Source organism: Saprolegnia diclina (genome assembly GCF_000281045.1).
Source record: "Saprolegnia diclina VS20 unplaced genomic scaffold supercont1.60, whole genome shotgun sequence".
NCBI classification, from domain to species: Eukaryota; Oomycota; class Saprolegniomycetes; order Saprolegniales; family Saprolegniaceae; genus Saprolegnia; species Saprolegnia diclina.
The window spans coordinates 255,469-275,318 of NW_008246127.1; the positions used below are offsets into that span (position 1 = coordinate 255,469).

General features: G+C 57.4%; 9 protein-coding genes across 10 annotated transcripts; 2 read left to right on the forward strand and 7 right to left on the reverse strand.

The window, feature by feature from the left end:
• Nucleotides 1–254: 254 nt before the first annotated feature.
• SDRG_13504 (hypothetical protein) lies at nt 255–584 on the reverse strand (the record flags this gene model as incomplete). Its single annotated transcript, XM_008619596.1, has 1 exon — nt 255–584. The coding sequence occupies one exon, from the start codon at nt 582–584 to the stop codon at nt 255–257; it is 330 nt and encodes a 109-aa protein (XP_008617818.1).
• A 72-nt stretch (nt 585–656) lies between these two features.
• SDRG_13505 (arf/Sar family, other) lies at nt 657–1,283 on the reverse strand (the record flags this gene model as incomplete). Its single annotated transcript, XM_008619597.1, has 1 exon — nt 657–1,283. The coding sequence occupies one exon, from the start codon at nt 1,281–1,283 to the stop codon at nt 744–746; it is 540 nt and encodes a 179-aa protein (XP_008617819.1). The 3' UTR covers nt 657–743.
• A 1,469-nt stretch (nt 1,284–2,752) lies between these two features.
• On the forward strand, nt 2,753–3,437 carry SDRG_13506 (ADP-ribosylation factor). The gene has a single exon (XM_008619598.1). It carries the CDS (start codon nt 2,801–2,803, stop codon nt 3,341–3,343), a length of 543 nt encoding a protein of 180 aa, XP_008617820.1. The 5' UTR covers nt 2,753–2,800; the 3' UTR covers nt 3,344–3,437.
• A 175-nt stretch (nt 3,438–3,612) lies between these two features.
• SDRG_13507 (hypothetical protein) lies at nt 3,613–4,173 on the forward strand (the record flags this gene model as incomplete). The annotated part of the gene is made up of 1 exon (XM_008619599.1): nt 3,613–4,173. The coding sequence occupies one exon, from the start codon at nt 3,613–3,615 to the stop codon at nt 4,171–4,173; it is 561 nt and encodes a 186-aa protein (XP_008617821.1).
• A 194-nt stretch (nt 4,174–4,367) lies between these two features.
• On the reverse strand, nt 4,368–7,073 carry SDRG_13508. 2 transcript variants are annotated; one of them, XM_008619600.1, is made up of 4 exons: nt 6,948–7,073; nt 5,932–6,900; nt 4,469–5,876; nt 4,368–4,425 (listed from the first exon to the last, which is right to left on the reverse strand). In XM_008619600.1, exons 1-4 carry the CDS (start codon nt 7,051–7,053, stop codon nt 4,410–4,412), a joined length of 2,499 nt encoding a protein of 832 aa, XP_008617822.1. In that variant the 5' UTR covers nt 7,054–7,073; the 3' UTR covers nt 4,368–4,409. The 2 variants fall into 2 exon arrangements, with proteins under 2 accessions (XP_008617822.1, XP_008617823.1); XM_008619601.1 differs by having other exon boundaries at nt 4,368–5,876.
• A 1,787-nt stretch (nt 7,074–8,860) lies between these two features.
• Nucleotides 8,861–10,623, reverse strand: SDRG_13509 (hypothetical protein; the record flags this gene model as incomplete). The annotated part of the gene is made up of 2 exons (XM_008619602.1): nt 8,861–9,448; nt 9,583–10,623. 2 exons carry the CDS (start codon nt 10,621–10,623, stop codon nt 8,861–8,863), a joined length of 1,629 nt encoding a protein of 542 aa, XP_008617824.1.
• A 1,032-nt stretch (nt 10,624–11,655) lies between these two features.
• On the reverse strand, nt 11,656–13,607 carry SDRG_13510 (hypothetical protein). Its single transcript, XM_008619603.1, has one exon. The coding sequence runs from the start codon at nt 13,573–13,575 to the stop codon at nt 11,713–11,715; it is 1,863 nt and encodes a 620-aa protein (XP_008617825.1). The 5' UTR covers nt 13,576–13,607; the 3' UTR covers nt 11,656–11,712.
• A 494-nt stretch (nt 13,608–14,101) lies between these two features.
• On the reverse strand, nt 14,102–16,906 carry SDRG_13511 (TKL protein kinase; the record flags this gene model as incomplete). Its single annotated transcript, XM_008619604.1, has 17 exons — nt 14,102–14,374; nt 14,427–14,547; nt 14,599–14,682; nt 14,732–15,005; nt 15,062–15,152; nt 15,199–15,295; nt 15,337–15,442; nt 15,508–15,712; nt 15,758–15,960; nt 16,019–16,084; nt 16,137–16,199; nt 16,250–16,315; nt 16,371–16,439; nt 16,485–16,550; nt 16,595–16,649; nt 16,705–16,774; nt 16,820–16,906. The coding sequence occupies 17 exons, from the start codon at nt 16,904–16,906 to the stop codon at nt 14,184–14,186; spliced, it is 1,914 nt and encodes a 637-aa protein (XP_008617826.1). The 3' UTR covers nt 14,102–14,183.
• Nucleotides 16,907–17,740: 834 nt separating this feature from the next.
• On the reverse strand, nt 17,741–19,688 carry SDRG_13512 (hypothetical protein). The gene has a single exon (XM_008619605.1). It carries the CDS (start codon nt 19,662–19,664, stop codon nt 17,805–17,807), a length of 1,860 nt encoding a protein of 619 aa, XP_008617827.1. The 5' UTR covers nt 19,665–19,688; the 3' UTR covers nt 17,741–17,804.
• Between the last annotated feature and the right edge of the window lie 162 nt (nt 19,689–19,850).

Below are 19,850 nucleotides of genomic sequence, written 5' to 3' on the forward strand. Positions count from 1 at the left end.
GCTGTCCAATGGAACACGCTCTGATCAGATCGCCGCGCATTCTCGTCTTCCAGCACGCAACTCGATTTGTGGAGGCAGTCGTACGGCTTGAACCAAGCAAGAAGCTTACCCAGTGCGCCAGTGTCGAACGCCAAGGCCTATGACGTGCTGCGGGACGTTCATGAGGCAGAGACCTTCCTCGACATGGAGGACGACCGTCCAACGGAGTCCTTGGCGGACCTGCTCCAGCGAATGCGAGCGGAACTCACCGCGGCCTACCGCAAGATGGACGAGCAACAGCGCGCCATCGCAACCCACGATGACCGCGTCAAGAGCGTCGAAGACGGACGACGTCGGGACACGGCAGCGACCGTCGACACCCGCCACAAGCGCAAAGCCGAGTCCCGACGTCGTCCGTCCTCGACACTCTTGACGCGGTCATCGTGGGCTGCGATGGCACGCTGCTGCTCGTCCATCTTGCGGTAGGCCGCGGTGAGCTCCGCTCGCATTCGCTGGAGCTGGTTCGCCAAGGACTCCGTCGGACGGTCGTCCTCCATGTCCAGGAAGGTCTCTGCCTCATGAGCGTCCCGCAAGACGAGTACCATGGCCGCGTACGACCGTATGCCCCGCTCGGGCAAACGTCAAGCGACCTCGGCCGACGACTACTAAAAAGCGCATCTGAATGACAATATTGATGCTCTGTTTTTTGTTCAAACTAAGCCAGCATCATTCCGCATAAATGCGAGATCTGCATCAATAGTAAGCTAATGTGTACATAATGTCGTGGCAAGCCAGCGCAGACCGTCGTGGAGGCCCTCGCCCGTCGTGGCACAGCACGCTTGAACAAACCATTGCTGAGGAACCGAGTGCAAAGCGAGTGCTTCGGTCAATTCGGAAACGCTCATGGCGTTTGGAAGATCTTGCTTGTTGCCATAGACGAGAAGGACTGCGTCTTTGAGCTCGTTGGCGACTGCCATTTCGTGGAGTTGGCGACGAGCAAATTCGATGCGCGCACGATCGTTGGCGTCGACGACAAAGATGATCGCGTCGGCGCATTCGTAGTAGTGGTGGATGATTGTCGAGACGCGATAACTGCTGCCAAGATCCCACATTGTGCAGTCAAGGTTCTCAAACTGGAACGTCTCGACGTTCATACCACCGGTCGAGAACGTGGTGACGCACTCGCCGAGCCGAAGCTGGTAGAGGATCGTCGTTTTGCCGACGGCGTCGAGACCCAGTAGAACCATTTTGGTCTCGTGGCGCGACGCGAAGGGCCGCAAAAAATACGAGCAGCCAAGACCCATTTGAAATTATGCCGGCGGAGTCTAAAATTGGATGATGCACCATTGCCTAAAGGGCCCACATTCTGCCACGTCACGCTGTCAAAGCCAATCAAAATCTTTGCGGGAGTTTGCTCAATGTTCGTTCGTTGAACAACGCGAAACTGAAACGCAAGGATAGACTGCTAATTCTCTATCGAGTCGCTCTTGCATCGCTGACGCTCCATTTCATTTTTTGCCTTTTTGCTACATGTACAGTGTATCCTTCTACTAGTACAAATCTTTCCCACCCTTTTCACTTTTGCTACTGAGACGTTGCATACGGAGGGACGAGCAATCTCCTTCTCCTTCATTCACTCGCCGGGCAGTGGCTGTGCAGACGGCTCTCGTCAGTAGTCACTTCGGGGCACTTGCGACCGCAAGTCAGGTCCATGACGTCAGCAAAGCTCTACAAAGTCCTTCCAGGCGCCACGATCGAGAACAATGCTGAAGGGCAAGCAATAGGCAACACACAAGACTAGAAACACGCAAACAAACGGCTTGCAGTCAAGCTCATGAAAGATTCAGCAAGGCTTGACGCCGCTTCGAGTCCTTCTCGCTTGTCCCGACAACCAGCGCGGTGACGTCAGCATGCTCGGTCAAAAGTTACCGGTTTGCGAGGCTGCGCGCACGCAACTTTTCTCGATGTTGAAGACAGAGCTGCCTTGCAACACTCGTGCTGCATTTATGGGTAGTGCCATGTTGACGGCTCGGTAAAGGCAATTCAAGGAGGTGCTGAGGTGGTGATCGAGCACGTTTTTTCTATTTATCCAATGACAACAGTGTACAGTGGATTGGGTTTGCTAAACCCTTGGGTCCTCTCGCAACGATACGAAGAAAAATATGACCACCGCCAGAGGACCGTTTGTTGAGAAAAGATAGCATTGGTTCAGACCGTTGACGCTTTTCCGTGTTTGGTCAAGAAGCCACACGGGCTATCGCAACGATGGGACTTGGCTGCCTCCAGGACGTATAGATGGCTGACCTCGCATGCTGTTCGCGGAGCTAATCCGAGCGTACATGTCGAGATGACGAATATCGGCTGTCGGTCGTCTGCGAGGTAAATGCCAACTCTACACGGAAAACCCTGCTAAATCACTTTTTCCAGTGAAAATAGTGACGACCTGAATCGCGTCAGTACCAAAAACAGCATGCCCTACAACAGCCAGCACTCGAATACACACGGACGAACGAAAATGAGTGGCATGAGCGGTGGATATCTTGACGCATTTGGTGGGCCGTCACAGAAAACTAGGATACCGGTAAAACCATTTCCAATCTTCGATTTGGTTTGACCCACTTTGCCCATGCGAGTGCGCAGAAGCGTAAGCGCTCGTTATGGAAGACATGGATCGTGTTCGAACACGTTGCCGATTGACGTGCTGGCGTTTGATTGGTCCATTTGTGATGACGTGGCGCCACGACAACAGAGTATTGGGGATACAGCACCGCCCTTCCTCACAATCCAATTTGCAGTCGCGGGCGCATTCCATACAAACACAATGGGTCTTCTCCAGTCGTTCTTGATGCGCTTTCAGTTGGTCTCCACTCGTGACACGCGTCTGCTTATGCTCGGCCTCGACGCGGCGGGCAAGACGACGATCCTCTACAAGCTCAAGCTCGGCGACGTCGTCACGACAATTCCCACGATCGGCTTCAACGTCGAGACGCTGGATGTGAAGGGCTTCCATTGCACCGTTTGGGACATTGGCGGCCAAGACCGGATCCGGTCGCTTTGGCGCCACTACTACCAGAACACAAGCGCCATCGTCTTCGTCGTCGACGCCAACGACGTGAACCGCATGGACGAGGCGCGTCACGAGCTCCACGCGCTGTTGTCCTCGGACGAGCTCCAAAACGCAGTGGTGCTCGTCTATGCCAACAAGCAAGACCTGCCGCAAGCGATGAGCGCGGCCAACATAACCGAGGCTTTGGGCTTGCGCTCGATGCAGCGCCCGTGGTTTGTGCAGGCGTGTTGTGCGACCTCTGGCGACGGGCTTCACGAAGGCCTTCATTGGCTCGTCAACGCACTTCGCAAGCCATGATGCAATGCCGCGCACAATTTCCCACTTTGCTCTTCGATTACTGTACAACTAGCAACTTTATAACAAATTAACGAGCCCACATTTCATATTTCACCTTACAATGCACATTGCTCGTCCTGATGGATCGTGTTGGTAATGTTGGCCCTCGGATTTAGTTTATCGATGTTCCTCTTGGCGCGATGTGATTGGCTCTGGTTACATGACGTGGCGCGCTGTGGGCAGCGTTTCGGTCGTCGATTCCAAATTTGGAGTGCAGTCTCCATCTTGTCATGAGCACCATCTCCTCGACAGTCTCGTGGCTCTTTGCATCAAACCACGAGACGCGCGTGATCTTGGTGGGCCTTGACACGGCAGGTAAATCCACAATCCTGTATCAGCTGCGGCTCGGCGAGTGCATCAGAACGACCCCAACCATCGGCTTCAACGTCGAGCAAGTCCCGTTCGAAGGCTTCAGCTTCACATTGTGGGACATTGGTGGTACGTTTTGCCTCACGACAGTCGTGCGCCACTACTACGACAACGCAAAAGCCGTCGTCTATGTCGTGGATACCTACGATACCTCGCGCATGGACCTGGCGTGTGCGCAGCTGCATGCGATCGTGGCGGCCGACGCGCTCCGAAATACAGTCATCCTCATCTACGCCAACAAGCAAGACCTTCAAGTCATGAGCAATGCCGACGTGGCCGAAGCGCTTCGCTTGCGTGCAATTCGGCAGCGATGGTTTGTCCAGCCGTGCTGCGCTGTCACTGGTGCCGGCCTCCACGAAGGGCTGCACTGGATCGCGACCGCACTTGGCGCGCCATCTCCAACGACCACGACCTCGCAATAATCGTGTCATCGTTTTATATCAGTATCGGGCCCAGCCGGACGGTTGAACTCTACCGAACCGTGCGTCGTCTGCTCGGTTCGCGTCAACCTTTGCGCCCTCTTTCTTCCGGCCTGTCCGGCGCGACAGAGCCCGTGGCCAAGAAGGATGCATTGCAAGCTAAGCTTAGCAGGCATTTGCTACAGAGAAAGGAAAATGCAGACCAAAATTGTCCAATGTCATGTGCATTACATACTCCATCATAAATCAAGCGTTCTATCATCATCTACTAGTGGTACACAGACGCAAACCAACTTACGCCGACGCATGCGCCGCCACGTCGTCCTTGAGGGTCTCGGCGTTGAGCGCCGCAATCGCGGCCGCCAACAGCGCCTTGAGCTTGGTCTGCTTCTCCGCGCTGAGCGGTGCCATCGGCGCGTCGAGGCCCGAGAGGTCGACGACACCCGCCACCACAAGCGGCGCCATCATCTCGGCGAGGTACGTGGCCGCGAGCGGAATGTCAATCTCCAAGTCTTCCAAAAACTCCAAAATGTCAGTGAGCGACCGGACAACCGCGGTCGGGTCGACGAGACCGGCGGCGAAAAGTCCCGCAAGGAACGGACCGACCGCTGTGCGCTCGACCTGGCTATGCTCGAGGCCGTGGTTGAGCACGGCCGTCGCAATGGCTTCAGTGTGCGCAAGCGCATCTGGGAGGCTCGCGACGACCTCGGCAACGTCGTTCTCGTGCGCAAACTCCTTGAGCATCGAGATCGCCTTCTTCTTGAGGTCATCCTCGGAACGACCGGCGACGACCGGCGTCGGCGCCGGGGTCGCCGTGACAACCGGCGTCGACGCTGACGGCAACGACGCAAGCGACGACGAGCGGTGGAAACCGCCCTTGGACGACGAAGACGCCGGGTTGCGCGGGGGACGCTCGACCGAGCCACGACGGCTGTCACGCGAGCGGGCACCACGGTCGCTGCGGTCCGGGCGGTCACTGCGGTCACGGTCGTTGCGGCCCGACGGCGGCGGGCCATTCTTGTTGCCAAAGCGCTTGTTGTCCGGGACGCTGATCGACTTGGTCATCTTGGGCTTGCTCGGGATCGTCTCCCACCCATCCGGGTCGCTCGGCGCCGCCGCGACCACCGACGAGCTGCTGCGACGCGGTGCCGACATGGGCGGCGCGGCCATCGATTGGCTCTTCTGGAGCGCGCGGGGCTTGGGCGCACCGGCCGCCTTGACGCGCTCTTCGCGGGCGACTTGCGCGTGGATCTCGGCGATCGTCGTCGCCTTGACCTCCTTGATGCGCGACACATACTTGGCGGCGCGAAGGTCGAGGAGGTCCTGGAGCATAAAGCGGACACGCGTGCAGAGCTTGTCCTTGGCGCCCGCGAGCTTGGCAATCAAGTCAAAGTACTGCTCCATGAGGGTCTTCTCGACAGGGACCGCCTGAGCGCGTTCTTCGAGGCGCGCGCCGATCGTCGACATGAGCTTGCACATACACTCGAGGTTCTCCTCATCGGGCGACTCGAGGTTGCCAAAGAGGCGCTGGATGCACTCGTGCATGATGCGGCTGCTGAGCATGCCCTGCTTGTAGAGCTCGCCAATGAAGCGAATGTGGCCAAGCGTCGCGCGCTTGAGGATGAGCGCCTTCTCGGCAAGCGCCGCGACGCTGAGCGCGTCCGTGTCCGACTCGTTCAAGCTCGTGAGCGGCGTCACCTCGAATTCTAGAAAAAATGATATGCGACATGAGTAAGGGCAAAGTGCGTCAGAATGACATACCCTTTTGGCAGCGCGTCAAAAGCAGCGTGCGGAAGAGCTTGGCCGTGTTGCGCTCGCCGTCGGCTTCGTCTTCCGACACGACAAGCGGCATGTCGGTGCGCGCCATCTTGGTGCAGAGCTCGGCGTACATGGCCGAGAAATGCCACTCCATCTGCGCCTTCTTGACCACCATATCGATCGCGCCCTTGAGCACATCGAGCGAGTTGACGGCAACGGTGATAAGCTGATCCGAGAGACGCTCAAACTTCTCCACCGAGAGCTTGTTGAGGATCGACTGGACGCCCTGCAAGTGCTCTTCGGTCGTGACCGCGTCCACGACGCCACGCGCCACCTTGGGCTTCCAGCGCGTCTCTTCGTTGATCGAGAGCGGCTTGACGTTCGAGAGGTCCTCTTCAATCGGCGCCGAGTGGTGCTTCTTGCCCTTGCGCGACTTTTTCGGGCGGTCGTATTGCGACGACTTGCCGCCGTGGGCCGGCTTGTCGTCCTTGGTCTGCAGGTACAGCGCGCGCGCAATCTTCGAGTCACCGGGGTTTGCAATCACAATGCAGCCAACGAGCGACTGCGGCACCGGGCACAGCTCGGGCTCCATCGCCATCATCTCGGCGATCGTGTACGTGATGCGGCGCTTGCGGCCGGGCGAGACGGGGTCGACCGACGAGACGGCCGGCGCGGCCTCAACAACCGAGGCAACAACCGAGGCAACAACCGGGGCGACGACCGGGGCAACGACCACCGGCGCGACGACAACCACGGGCGCTTCGACGTCTTCCTTCTCCGAGGCCGACGAGGCGGTCGAGATGGGCGACGCAGCCGGCTGCGACTCGGCTTCGGGCTCGGGCTTGCACGGCGTCGAGGGCGCAACGGCCTCGATTGCCGCCGCCACCGGCGACGCAGGCGCGGCGACAGTCACCGGAACATCCGCCTTGATCGGCGCCGGGGGCGTGTACACGGGCGCGGCCGGCGTCATGCCTACGCCACTCGGGATAAGAATGCAATCGGATGGGATAAGGACGCACCAGAGGGCACAAAGGCCTTGGCCGTGGGCTTGAGGAAGGAGGGCACAAAGGTGCTTGCGGACGCGCGGAGCACGCTCTTCGGCTTGGGGGTCTGCTGGTCGGCCATGTCGGGAACGCCAAAATGACGATCCCTTCAAATTGGTTGGTTTTTAGCACCGACCAATGGCATCGCGGTAAAGTCGCCGACGCCCGTTTATTGTATTGCATACAATGGCCAAGTTTATTTTAGACGGGCCAACGAAATGCGACCAGCCAGTTTGCCGTTGAAGATCGGATAAACGCACGCAACTTTCGGTGTCTTTCGTAGCAGTTGGGTGGCCCGCCGCCACGAACGAGTGCGATGGAAGTCGACCATCGTCTCGCGTACGGACTCGTGCAGCCACGAGACGTATTGGGCCTCGATGTTCGGGGGCAAAAATGTCTTCCATGGCCACGACGAGGTTTGCTTCAGTTTCGAAGAGTCTTGTCCAATTCTTCAGTGCTTTACCCACTGGCTTATCACGAGGTGGATCCGCGTTCGGGTCCCCACTTTCTTATTGCTTCCAATATTCTGTCGTGGGCATCTCGACTTGCGCGCGTACTCTATACTTGTACCGTCGTGATGCGGCGGTGCGCGGTGTAGGGCAGTGCATCTTGACGCTCGTGCGGTTTGCCTAAATCACAGTACGTGTTGAACGCCACTTGACATTTTCTGCCGCGAGATAGTGGGCGGATTGCAAACCCGACCTGTGCAGCAGTGCGCAGCGGCAACACGGCTGTGCTGCAGAACGAGTATTACCGCCCTCCTGTACTACGGCACAACGCCCTCAACCAAGTTTGCGGTCCAACACACACCGCCTTTCGGTGTTGCAATGGCAGTGCGACCACGACTATGTTGTGGCGCATGCGGTTTTGACGCGAGCGATTGCCAACCGCCGAGATGCCTGCGTTAGTACCTTGTTGAGCAATATCGCGAGCGACCGTCAAGAGCAAGAATTCATCAATTCACAATGCCACTCGAAAGAAATTCAGTTGACTCGATGTCCTCTTGGTCGAGAGTTCTTGCTGCGTATGCATACAAGCGCTGCCTTGAGCGCAACCTGCCTGATGGGTTTATCTGATGGGTGAGTCAGTCTATGGGCTGGCATCGGAGTGAATCGATTCGAGAACTGTGCTAGCTCCAAGTCCAAATCTTGTGGATGGCGGTGACAAGTGCAACTGGACAACATTGACGAAATGAAAAAAACGTGTTGAACAACGAGATCATGTCATCTCGGACGCCTTGCGCTTGAGGGCGAGCTCATAGAGACATTCAACACGTGGGGTAGGGTTCGGAGGTGGGCACTGCAGTGGTGGCTGCGAGTGCTGTAGGCGCGTTGCATGGCCATAGTTGCCCACTGCGACGCCCCAGGTTGGTCGCACAACCACGTGAGAATGTCGAGATTGTCGGATTCTGCCGCCGTTCGGATCGCCTTGTGCAGTGCGTTGTCGGTCGCCGCACCGGACCGATGTTTCGTTTGTGGTCACACCTTTAGGTTAACCGGTATTTCCGGATAAGGATCGCCCACATGTTGTCTGCGACGTGAGCGTGCCACGTCAAAAAGATATTGATTATGTAAAAGAATTAAACGAACGTGCTTGCAATAGATAAATGAAAAAGAACGATTCTATCCTCTCGCCTCGTGACATGCGGAGCAGATCTTGGTGGATGGCACCACCGCACCGAGATATACAGAGCTCGGCTGGCGCAGGCTCCAACGCCAACACTGCGTGCGACCCACGACATGTGCAAGAGTGCCGCCGCAGAGACTTTGTTCTACCTGTTTGGTACTCCAGTGTCGAAACGAGGACGACGACTGACCAAATGCACGAGACAAGTGCGATGTGACAATAACAAAAACAAAAACATAGTATTGAGACAAACAGCAACCTCGTCACGCCATCTCAACTGCCTTGCGTTTGAAAGCGCGTTCAAAGAGGTGGATGGTGGCCGTCGACTCGCCGGGTAGGCTTTTGAGGTGGGCAACGCAGCGGTGGCTGCGAGTCACGTAAGCACCTCGCAAGGCCTCGTCCACCCACTGCGACGCGTTTGGTTGGTCGCACAACAACATGACGATCTCGAGCTTGTCGGTCTCTGCGGCCATATTCATTGCCGTACGCAGCGTGCTGTCGTTCGCTCGATGCGTCAAGAGAAACTGAACGAGGTCCGTGTTGCTGCTGTACACGGCCCCACGGATCGTGTGATCGCTGAAGCCATCGTAGTTGTGCTCGTGAAAGAACCGGATCACGTCGAGGTGGCCATTCGCCGCCGTCGTGTAAATAAAGTTACGTCCCCATCCTGCAAGTTGGTGCTCGTGGGCAAACTGCGCAATGTTCAAATGGCCAAATAAGCAAGCACGGTACCACACGCTGTCCATGCTAAAGCCCGCGTCCCGCAGCATAGCGACGAGACCGACGTGACCCGACTCGGCAGCGTGCTCGACGACGCCACAGTACGCGACCTTGCAGTGGTCCAGCTGGTCCTTCAACCTCAAGCACATGCGTTGACGATGGCAGTCAAGCTGGACGCGTCGCTCAGGCGATAGCAATTGCGGTCCGAGCGCCCCGAGGACCTCGGCGTTGCCGCACGAGACAGCGTACGCAAAGAGGTGGGTACACAGAGATCACGGAGCTGCGAGAGGCCATGTCGAGCCCGCCAGAGTGTGAAGTGCGCGAGGTACGAAGCAAAGTCGCTAGTCGCGGGCACTCCGAGGCCGTCGCTGGAGTAGAGAGGAAGGTCCTTGCAGATGGCGTGCAAGGCGACCGTACTGCCGTCGCATCCGGCTTGATACGACCCAATGAACGTCAAGAGGGCTTTCGAGAGGAGCACCGACCGCAAGCACCGCTCGGTCGACTGCCGGGCCATTGCGTCGTTAATGCACCGAAGCGCGGCAGGCGCGCAGTAGTACAGTGCCATCGCCTTCGCTGCGGCCAAGCACGCCCGCGCCTCGAGCTGCTGGCAGAGCCACCGAAGAATGCCGACACGCCGATAGACCACCGGGTCCTTCAGCGCATTTTCAACCGAAAGCAGAGTGGTGCGGCGATGCAAGAGAAGGTCTTGCACGGTCGTCAACTGGTCGTGCTCGATGCCCAAAGCGAGCGTCTCGTGGTTGGCGCCAGTGTAGCCGAGACCGAGAAGGTACTGCAACAGATCAAAATGACCGTTCTTGGCAGTGATGTTGATGTACGCATCGTCCCAGACTCCAAGGCCGTGCGCCACGACGAACGCAGCGACGTCCCAGTGACCGCCCGTGCAGACTGCCGCCCAAATGTCGTCGTCCGCGGCAAAGCCAATGCCGATAAGAAAGGCCAAAGCGTCGACATGGCCCTTGGTTGCTGCGCGGACGATGTTGTTGGAGCTGCGCATCTTCATTGCGGGACCGAGGTCCTTGATCGCACGCGGACACGCCTTGCAATCGCGGGCGTCGAGCACGAGACCGCCTTTCGCCCACATCAAGAGACCTGCATCCGCGAGCCACTGGAGAGCGCTGGCGTCGCCGCACGTGATTGCATAAGCAAAGAGATGAGGCATACAGAGCGACGGCAGCTCTCCGGTTCCGTGGACTTGCAGCCACGCCGAGATGCGCGGACCGTCCACTGCAACGCCGTCGTCGTCGTCGTGCTCGTACGTGCGGCGCAGGTGACTGCGGCAGAGCATGTCCTGCGACTAGTCGACGTGGAAGGCACAGATGCGGCGGAGCAGGTCAGGCGCGCAGAGGACGTGGGTGGCAAGGTTGCTCCGGTCAATGCGGTCGCAAAAGCTGCGAATGATCGCGGGTGTATCCGGACGGTTTGTATCGTGAACAATAGCCAATCGGGGGCGCTCGCGTTTAAAAGCAGCCAATCCAATGCGCAAAAGTCGCATGGAATTGGCCAATGAAATCGCCCGTTTCGTGTACCTTGGTCATTCAACATGCTCGTCGTTGAAGACCGCTGGAGTCACATGTGTGTGGGCGCTGTAGGGCGACTGCCATAAGCGCGATCTCGTGGCTAAGCACAAGCTCTTCTTGCGCGTGGAGCCAACCATCGATCCGCTCTCGTGGACCTTGACGCGCAGTCCGATGCCCCACGATGAGCCTACTGTGGACCACACTCAACGCACGCATCCTCAAACAATAGACACTTTCGGTCGCTCCGAGCTCATGCTCTTGCTGTCGGTCATTCCTTGTCGACATGTATGGCGGCGGAATGGCAGACGCGCCATGGCGCAGACAACCATCAAGGGAATACACTTTTCTTCCCTTTCATCCTCGAAAGCTTCCTCGGCAAGGTATCGTCCAACTGCCAGAGATCATTACATTCGTAAAGAAATGCTGCTTTGAGGAAAAAATTGAACATCCTTTGTCCACACTGCCCTGCGCAGCGCTCGCACACCAGCCGCCCTCCAGCCAACGCTATGATCCCAATATCCCGACGGGTCAAAATCAACAATTGCAGTTTGCACATGCGGATGCTACATATCGGGTTCAGAGCTGCTGCCAACTCACTAGTGTACTGTGTGTGCCATGTTCACGTTTTGAGGATAGTACCTCGTGACTGCGATATGAGGTTTGTTCGTCTATATCCACCCGGTCAGAGCACTACTCTGCGACGTGCGCCACCGTCGCTGGCTCGACGCAGCCAACGCGACACCAAAACCTCACCAATCGAGTGGCGATTTGATAGCGAGACGCCACACCACGCAAGGAACCCACACACTAAGGACGCTCAAGACGCTATTTGGATACATACGTCATACCCACGTGGACTACTCGTCCGATATCTCGGACGCCTTGCGCTTGAGACTGCGTTCGTAGAGCGCAATCAAAGTCGGGGACGTTCTCGGGTCCTGTGCAAGGAGCGCTGCGCACCGATAGCTCCGCGTCGTGTACGCGTGCACCGCGGTCGTATCCAAGTGCGCCGCCGTAACGCCAGGCTGGTCGACGAGCCAGTGAAGCATGTCGACATTGTCTGTCTCGGCCGCCGCCATCAAGGCCTTGGCCATTGCGCCTTCTCGGTGCGTCAAGAAGATCGAAATGAGGTCGGTTTGGCGACTGTGCACGGCGCCGCGGACCGTGTCGTCGTTGAAGCCGTCGTAGTTGTGCTCGTGGAAGAATCGAATCACGTCGTGATGGCCGGCGTTCGCTGCGTTGTAGATAAAGTGCGGCTGCCACCCTGGAATTTGGTGCTCGTGGGCAAACTGCGCAATGCTCATATGCCCAAAGTAGCTCACACGGCTCCAGACGTCGGCCATGCCAAAGCCAGCCGCATGGTACACGGTGAGAACGTCGAGGTGGCCAAACTCGGCTGCGTGCTCAACGACACCACAATACGAGACCTTGACATGGAGCCCCAGCGTGTTCTTGGCACAGGCACACACTCGGCGACCGCGGCAGTTGAGCTCCACACGTCGCGACGGCACGAGAAGCTCGGGTCCGAGCGCGGTAAGAAGATTCTTGTCACCCAGCGCCATCGCGTAGGCAAAGAGGTGTGGCTGGCACAGCAGATGGAGTTGCCCGAGGTCGTGGCGCGCCAGCCACCGACCTAACGTCTCGTGGTAGACTGCAAAGGCACTGGCCACGGGCACCTGCCGGTCGTAGTTGCGGTAAAGTGCAAGGTCGCTGCAGAGCGCGTGCAAGGCGACGGTACTGTAGTCGAATCCGGCTTGGTATGCGACGATGATGGTCAAGAGGATGGGAGAGACGAGCACAGACGTGACGCGCTGCTCGTCAGCGTACCGGGCCATCGCGTCACGGATGCACTGAACGATCGCGTCCGACGCGCAGCAGTAAGCGGCCGTCGCCTTTGCCGTCGCCAAGAACGCCCAAGCTTCCGGCTGCGCGCAGAGCCAGCGAAGTATGCCGAGTCGACCACACTTGACGGCGTCCTGGAGCGCATGTCTCAACAGCACATTTGGTGAGCGACTGTGAGCGAGAAGATCTTGGAGGGTTGGTAGATGGTCGCGTGCGACAGCCAGCGTGAGCGTCTTCCGGTTGACACCGTTGTAGCCGCGATCGAGGAGATACTGCAGTAGCTCGAAATGACCGTTCTCTGCTGCGACGTTGATGCAGACGTCGTCCCACACACCAAGGTCGTGCGCAATGACGTACTCTGCAACGCCCACACGGCCGCCAGCGCACACCGCCGGCCAAATGTCGTTGGTGGCCAAACCCAATCCAACAAGGACGTCCAGCAGCTCGAGTTGGCCCATGGCCGCCGCTTGAGCGACGATTTTGCGACTGCGCATCTTCATGGCAGGACCAAGGTCCTCAACGGCGCGTGGGCACGCCTTGCAGCCTTGGGCGTCAAGCACGAGAAGCTCCTTGGTCCACATCACCAGCTCGTGGTCGATGAGCCACTGGAGGAGAGTGACATTGCCGTTGCCAATCGCGTGCGCAAAGAGATGGGGCACGCAGAGCGAAGCGAGCCCGTCGACGCCATGGGCCATGATCCACGAGCGCATGACCGTGGCATCGTCGGGGCGAGGCGGCTCGTCCGCGTAGCAGCCCAGCGCGATGGCACCGCAGCGCAGTGGGTTGCCGAGAGCCATCTTCGCCGCGCCGGCTTGGTAGATGCAGATGCGTGCGAGCATGCGTGGGGCGCGGAGGACCTGGGCGGCGACGCTCACCATGCTGAATTCCGGATTAACCGGATATACGTCCGGATCGGAGCTATTTCCAAAAAGAGGGAAATGGCAATTCGATATTGGACGGACTGGGCACAGTTGACTCCAAAGAAGGTTGGGGAATCCGAGGTCGTGACGACTTTGACACACGTGGAGCGTTGCACTTCCATGTTGTCAGTGAGCCTTGCAGCGAGGGTTCTGCTGTCCTAGGACAGGATTGGCTAAAATAAGGGCGACTTCACACCAATTGACTGCGCGATTTTTGAATGTAACCAATCACGTGGACGCTCAAAGTGGGCCAATCACCGATCAGGCGCGAACACCAGAAAGCGATCTTCGTTTAATCCGCCCTTCCAACGTACTGACAGCTGATACCTTGACCGAAGCAAGGTCTCGTCATTTGGGAAGAGCACCATGTCCTTCGCAGTCACGTGCTTGTGTACGAAACGAACTGCTGCGGAATATACGAGCGCGTCATGGCTCTACACGACGCAACGAGGTGTCATCCATCAAGACGCAACCGAGTCGACGTGTCCAATGGGATCACAGGATTGTGAAGCAAGATTTATTCGTTTATACACACATACTAGAATGGGCTAGGACTAGCGCCGCGATTAAAGTGTTGCGCGAATCTGCTGTCGAATCGTATGCGCAACTTCGAGCGCCGTCGGGCGGGCTTCAGGTGACCATGCGATGCAGGCGTCGGCGACGTGGCGCACCCACAGCGGCAGTTGCGTTCCGAACGACGGTCGGATCGACCCCGTCATGACGCGCCCCATGATTGCGGTATCGACGAGCGGATGCCCTAATCATCATCATTCTCTCAGCCTCCATTGCCAAACCTAAGACTGCTGTACCACTCGTGTTGCGCTGGTCCGAGTACGGGATCTCGTGCGTGCTGAGCTCCGAGAGAACGACGCCGAACGAGTAAATATCGGCAGCCGTCGAGTATTGAATGTCGAGAAGAATCTCGGGCGCCTACAAAAAAATGTCCTTGTCAGCTTTTTCATGTTTTTCAAAAAGGACAACCATCCAGCGGTACGTGCCGACACCAAACGTCATCGTGTCGGTCGTGGTCTCGCGCGACGTGCCAAAATCCGTGATTTTGGTGCCCTAAAATGATGCGAATTTCTAAAATCCAATAAAATCTATCAAAGTGTACCTTGGTCGAGTCCAAGAGCACATTTCGGGACTTGAAGTCGCGATGGATTATGTCGAGCGAGTGCAAGTACGCGAGGCCTTCCGCCATGCTCAGCATGCACGCCATTTTTTCGTCCCACGAAAAACCGCGCGCGTCGCCGTCGGGCGTTGGGGGGGCCGTCGCTTGAAGGACCCCCCGCAGGTCGCCTCGGTCCATCCACTCGAGCACCATTTGCAGCTCAAAAGGGACGCGCCAGCTCGCACCCATGGTTGCGACAATGTACGGACTTGACATCCTGTACAAACATGACAAGTTGTTGTCGAACAACTGAAACTGGCCGTCGAAGTATACCGTGAGGCGAGAAGAATCTCGTTGGCAAACTGTTCAACCGCAGAGCGCGAATTTTTGCCCGGCAAGAGGCCCTTGATCGCCACGGCATGTCCTAGAGCCAAACGTCGCCTCACGGATCGTAGCAAGGGGCAGCGTACCTTGATACGTCCCCCGCCACACTTGGCCGTACGCGCCTTCGGCTACACACGCGATGGGCAGCAGCAACGAGCTCTCGAGCCGCAGCATTGCGAGGTCCTATGTTTCAATGTCGCTTGGAAAGCAATGCGCCTGCGTACATCAAAGTTGGCGGGCGGACACCCCGACGGCCGGGACTCGGCGGTCGCCGTGCCCCCCTCGTAGGGGTGTGAGCTCTCGTGTGGCTTGCTTGTGGTCATCGGGCTGCTACGATTGAAACATTAGAATCTAAGCACTGACGATCGATGTCTAGTTCAGGAGCAAGAACGTACCTTGGACGACGTCGGCGGCAGAAGAAATACAACCCGATGCCCAAGATGAGGATGACGGCACCGGCCGCAATGCCCGCGATCGCGACGCCACTGAGGCCGGACGCTGCAGCCACGACACTGTCCGTCGTTGGTGGGGCCATGGATGTCGGCCGATATGCGCTGGTTGTGGGCACGCTGGACGGGGTTGGTGGCGGCAACATCTTGCCTAGTTAACTCGTGTCAGACGCACAGAATAGGCATCAGAGTGGACCTGGGGCAACGCAGACAAAGCGCGCTGCGGCCGTAAAAATCTCGGGGCCGTTGGGGACAAGCGGCATGATGCGATTGGGCACCTTGCATGTGGCCGTGATGTCGAGAGCGCCCATAAAGTACACGGCATGGCTCTCGTTGCGAAGTACGTCGTACGTCCCGGGGTCCACGGTGAAGGTCGTCAAGTTGGCTTTGCCAAAATTGCTAATGTCGACACGCACAGTTATTGTTGTTGCTAGACAAAGGCATTTCATCAGCGTACAGTTGTTGGAGGCCTTCGCCAAAGGTCACGTTGTACAATGCCGTGAGCGGATTGAGTTCAAAATTCCTATCGAGTGTGTGTTGCTGTTGGGTGCCAGAGCATTCGCAGTACGACGTACACAAACCAAAGGGTGCTCATGTCGAGATGCTGCACGTTCGTGAGGCTGGTGTTACTCAGCGTACTAACATGACGTGTTGAGACAAAAAGCTCCAATACTTTTTGTGTACGTACAGCCAGTGGAGGTTTTTGGGAAGGGGGGTCGCTGGAAACGCCACAATCTGCGTGTTTTCAACAGTCCTGCAATGGTACCATAACGGTGAGCGCCTTTCTCTCTCTCCACAGAAGGAGATACATGATCTCGAGTGTTGTTGGCCACACCACGCGCGAGAGATCGAGCGGCGTCTCATTGTCGAGAATCTCCCTAACACGCAAAATATTGACATTTTGCTGAGCAAAAATGACTTACAAGCCATTGACGTTGGACGTCGTCGAGAGGTCGCCCACCGAGCGAGTGTAGGTGTTGAAGAAACGTCTGGAAGGCTCAGTAAGCTCAAGTCAAGGCTTGCGATGTCGTACATTTTGAGTCCCACGAACGCGTTGGGCAAATCGGCCACATGCGACACGACGAGATCTAGTACATTCGTCGCTCGTTGGACCGAGATTTTGGTTCAGGTTTTCAGTCGGACCTCGCACAACGAGTCTTGATTGTTTCGCTTTGTCGACGACAAAGTCCTTGGTCGTGAACGCCTTCAGCGTCTAGATGCGACTCTGTATAAAGATACGAGCAAGAGAGGGAGCTACCTTGCACGCACTGTCGACGATGCAGTAGGCGCCGTCTTGGCACTCGCGCGTCGCCGTCGAGACGTACGCGCTGTAGGGGCAGGCCATGTCACCACGGCAATGTACTTTGCGAAAAGTGTTTTTGCCGAATAAAAAGACTGACGCGACTGAAAAGACAGGATCACGCCGGACCAGATGGTGACGATGCGACCACGAAAGAGACAATGCATCGTGAACCCAAGACCTATTACTCATGGACTGGTATCTTTGGATCTGCCAGCGCAAATGAACGAGCATGAAGATCATACTACATGTATGACCTTCATGGGGCTGTTTGGATTTGACCATCAAATGGACGACGCTCGATTGCTTTTGACGGCAAAAGTAAATTTTATGGCCTTGTACCACGGTACAGTCCCCCCTCGCGTGAGGTGGGGGTGCACCCCACGGGTCCTACTTAGTGGGTCCTACTATTTGGTGATGACGTGCAGCGTCGACGCGGCGCGGCTTCCGACCCAACCTTGGGAGGAATGAAAGGACACTGGTGTCGTAATGCCATCTACAACCGGCGCGTTGCGACTTCAAGAACCGGGAGCGCGCGTACTGTATGTACATGCATTTATTTCTGCACAGGTATGGTCGTCGGGTCCGCCGAGCCGAAAGGTATCGTATCGAGCTTTGTCGATGCGCCATACGCAGCAACTATTATAGTAGACGTTGCCTGTTGTGCTCACCACCTAGAAACATGAGGGCGTTTCCATATGTTTGATTTGCATGTGGAAAACCAGCCAATGCGATGGCGGCTTCACGCGAGGAGCCAATCACATGTACGCATTGCACTTTTGTTGGCCAATGGAATCGCTCATGACGATTGCAAAGATACGCCTTGCGTTTTCCACATATAATTCGTTCGATGGGGATAGCTCCACTGCGAACTAGTAGTTGAGTTTTGACACGACTAGATTGACTTGAGTACAGTACTCTCCACTGAAATGACACCTAAATCCTACATCATCGCTGACGCCTTGCGCTTGCGGGCGCGGGCGTAGAGACTCATCGTGGCCGGCGTTGTGCGTGGGTCGTTTGCAAGGAGCGCGGCACATTGAGAACTTTGTGAAATGTACGCGCGTCCTGCGGTCCAAACCACGTGCGACGCGGCACCGGGCTGGTCGATGAGCCATCGGAGCATCGGGACGTTGTCCTTGTCGACTGCAATCATCATGGCCTTGTGCAGCATGTCTTCGGTCGGTCGATGCGCCACGAGAAACTGCACGAGCGCCAAATTGCCACTGTACACGGCACCACAAATCGTGTCGTCGTCAAAGCCGTCGTAGTTGTGCTCGTGGTAGAATTGCACCACGTCGAGGTGGCCACTCGCCGCTGTCGTGTACACAAAGTTACGTTGCCACCCTGGCAGTTGGTGCTCGTGGGCAAACTGCGCAATGTTCAAATGGCCAAAGAAGCTAACACGGTGCCACACGTTCTCCATGCTAAAGCCAGCAGCGTGCAGCATGGCGAGGAGATCGACGTGACCCGACTCGGCAGCGTGCATGACGACCGTCGAGTACGCGATCTTGCGGTGGTCGAGTTGGTCCTTGGCATAGCCACACATGCGATGGTGACGACAGCTGAGCTCGACACGTCGCTGGGACGATAGCAATTGTGGTCCGAGTGCCTGGAGGACCTCGGCGTTGCCGTACGCCATTGCAAACGCAAAGAGGTGGGGTACGCAGAGGTCACGAAGCTGCGAGAGGCCATGCCGAGCGCGCCAATGACCAAACCGCTCATGGTACGCCCCGTACATACACGACGCGGGCGATTCGCGATCGTAGTTGCGGTAGAGAGCAAGCCCTCTCGAGCAGAGCTCGTGTAAGTCGAACGTGCGGCCGTCAAGGCCATCTTGGTACGAGGCAATGGTCGGAAAGAGGCTCGTGGAGACGAGCACCGAGCACATGCACATGTCGAGAGCGTGTTGGGATATAGCGTCGCAGAGACATTGGCGGATGGCGGCAGGTGCGCAGAAGTACTCTGCCAGCGCATTCGTCGCCTTCAGAAAAGCCTGCGCTGCCGGCTGCCGGCAGAGCCAACGAAGCAGATTGAGGCGGCGATACTCGACGGCGCCCCGCAGCGCATCCGCAAAAAAGAGTCGCGTTCGGCGGTCTTGCGCGAGGAGGACTTGGACTGTCTCGAGCTGGTCGTGTTGGACAGCAAGCGCAAGCGTCCGCCGGTCGACGCCCGTGTAGCCGAGGCGGAGGAAATACCGCACCAGCGCAAAATGGCCGTTCGCAGCCGCAACGTTGATGCATGCGTCATCCCATGCGTCGAGGGCGTTGGCGACGACGTACTTGGCGATGCGACGATCCCCGCCCGCGCAGACAGCCTTCCAGATGCCAGCCACAGACATGCCATTTTCGTAGAGGAGCTGCAACATCGCGACGTGACCTTTCTCTGTCGCGTGGGCGACGCAGCCGAGCGCACGCATCGTCGTCGCAGCGCCAAGGTCCTTTCTGGCGCCAAGGCACATGTTGCAGTCGTGGGTGTGGAGCAGCAGGAGCTCCTTCGTCCATGTCACGTAGCCTTGGACAACGAGCCAGTCAAGGACCTGCGCATCGCCACACGAGAGCGCATAGGCAAAGAGATGGGGCACGCAGAGCGAAGCGAGCCCGTCGATCCCATGGACCGCGATCCACGAGCGCATGGTCGTGGCGTCGTCGGGGTGAGGTGGCTCGTCCGTGTAGCTGGTCAGCGAGACGGCGCCGCAGCGCAGTGGGCTGCTGAGCGTCATCTTACCCGCGCTGGCTTGGTAGACGCAGATGCGTCGAAGCATACGTGGCGCGCGGAGGACGTGGCCGGCGACGCTGTCCATGCTGCTTCCTCTTCTTGCGTCCGATCAGCAAATGAAATGAACGGAGATTCAGCCGGATATTCTCATGTATCCGGATATGGTTTGACATTGCATCGGATTAATAGCCAATCACGTGCGGGTAAGAAGGACACAGCCAATCCAATGCACGCATCACATGCAAAATGCGTCCAATGCAATTGCGTTGTG

Bases quoted from the DNA above. Each gene is read 5' to 3' on its own strand.
- SDRG_13506 (XM_008619598.1), top strand. From the start codon at position 2,801: ATGGGTCTTCTCCAGTCGTTCTTGATGCGCTTTCAGTTGGTCTCCACT.
- SDRG_13508 (XM_008619600.1), bottom strand. From the start codon at position 7,053: ATGGCCGACCAGCAGACCCCCAAGCCGAAGAGCGTGCTCCGCGCGTCC. The intron at 6,901-6,947 runs GTGCGTCCTTAT...CGAGTGGCGTAG, and splicing joins CAAGGCCTTTGTGCCCTCTG to GCATGACGCCGGCCGCGCCC. The intron at 5,877-5,931 runs GTATGTCATTCT...CATTTTTTCTAG, and splicing joins TTTGACGCGCTGCCAAAAGG to AATTCGAGGTGACGCCGCTC.
- SDRG_13510 (XM_008619603.1), bottom strand. From the start codon at position 13,575: ATGGTGAGCGTCGCCGCCCAGGTCCTCCGCGCCCCACGCATGCTCGCA.
- SDRG_13512 (XM_008619605.1), bottom strand. From the start codon at position 19,664: ATGGACAGCGTCGCCGGCCACGTCCTCCGCGCGCCACGTATGCTTCGA.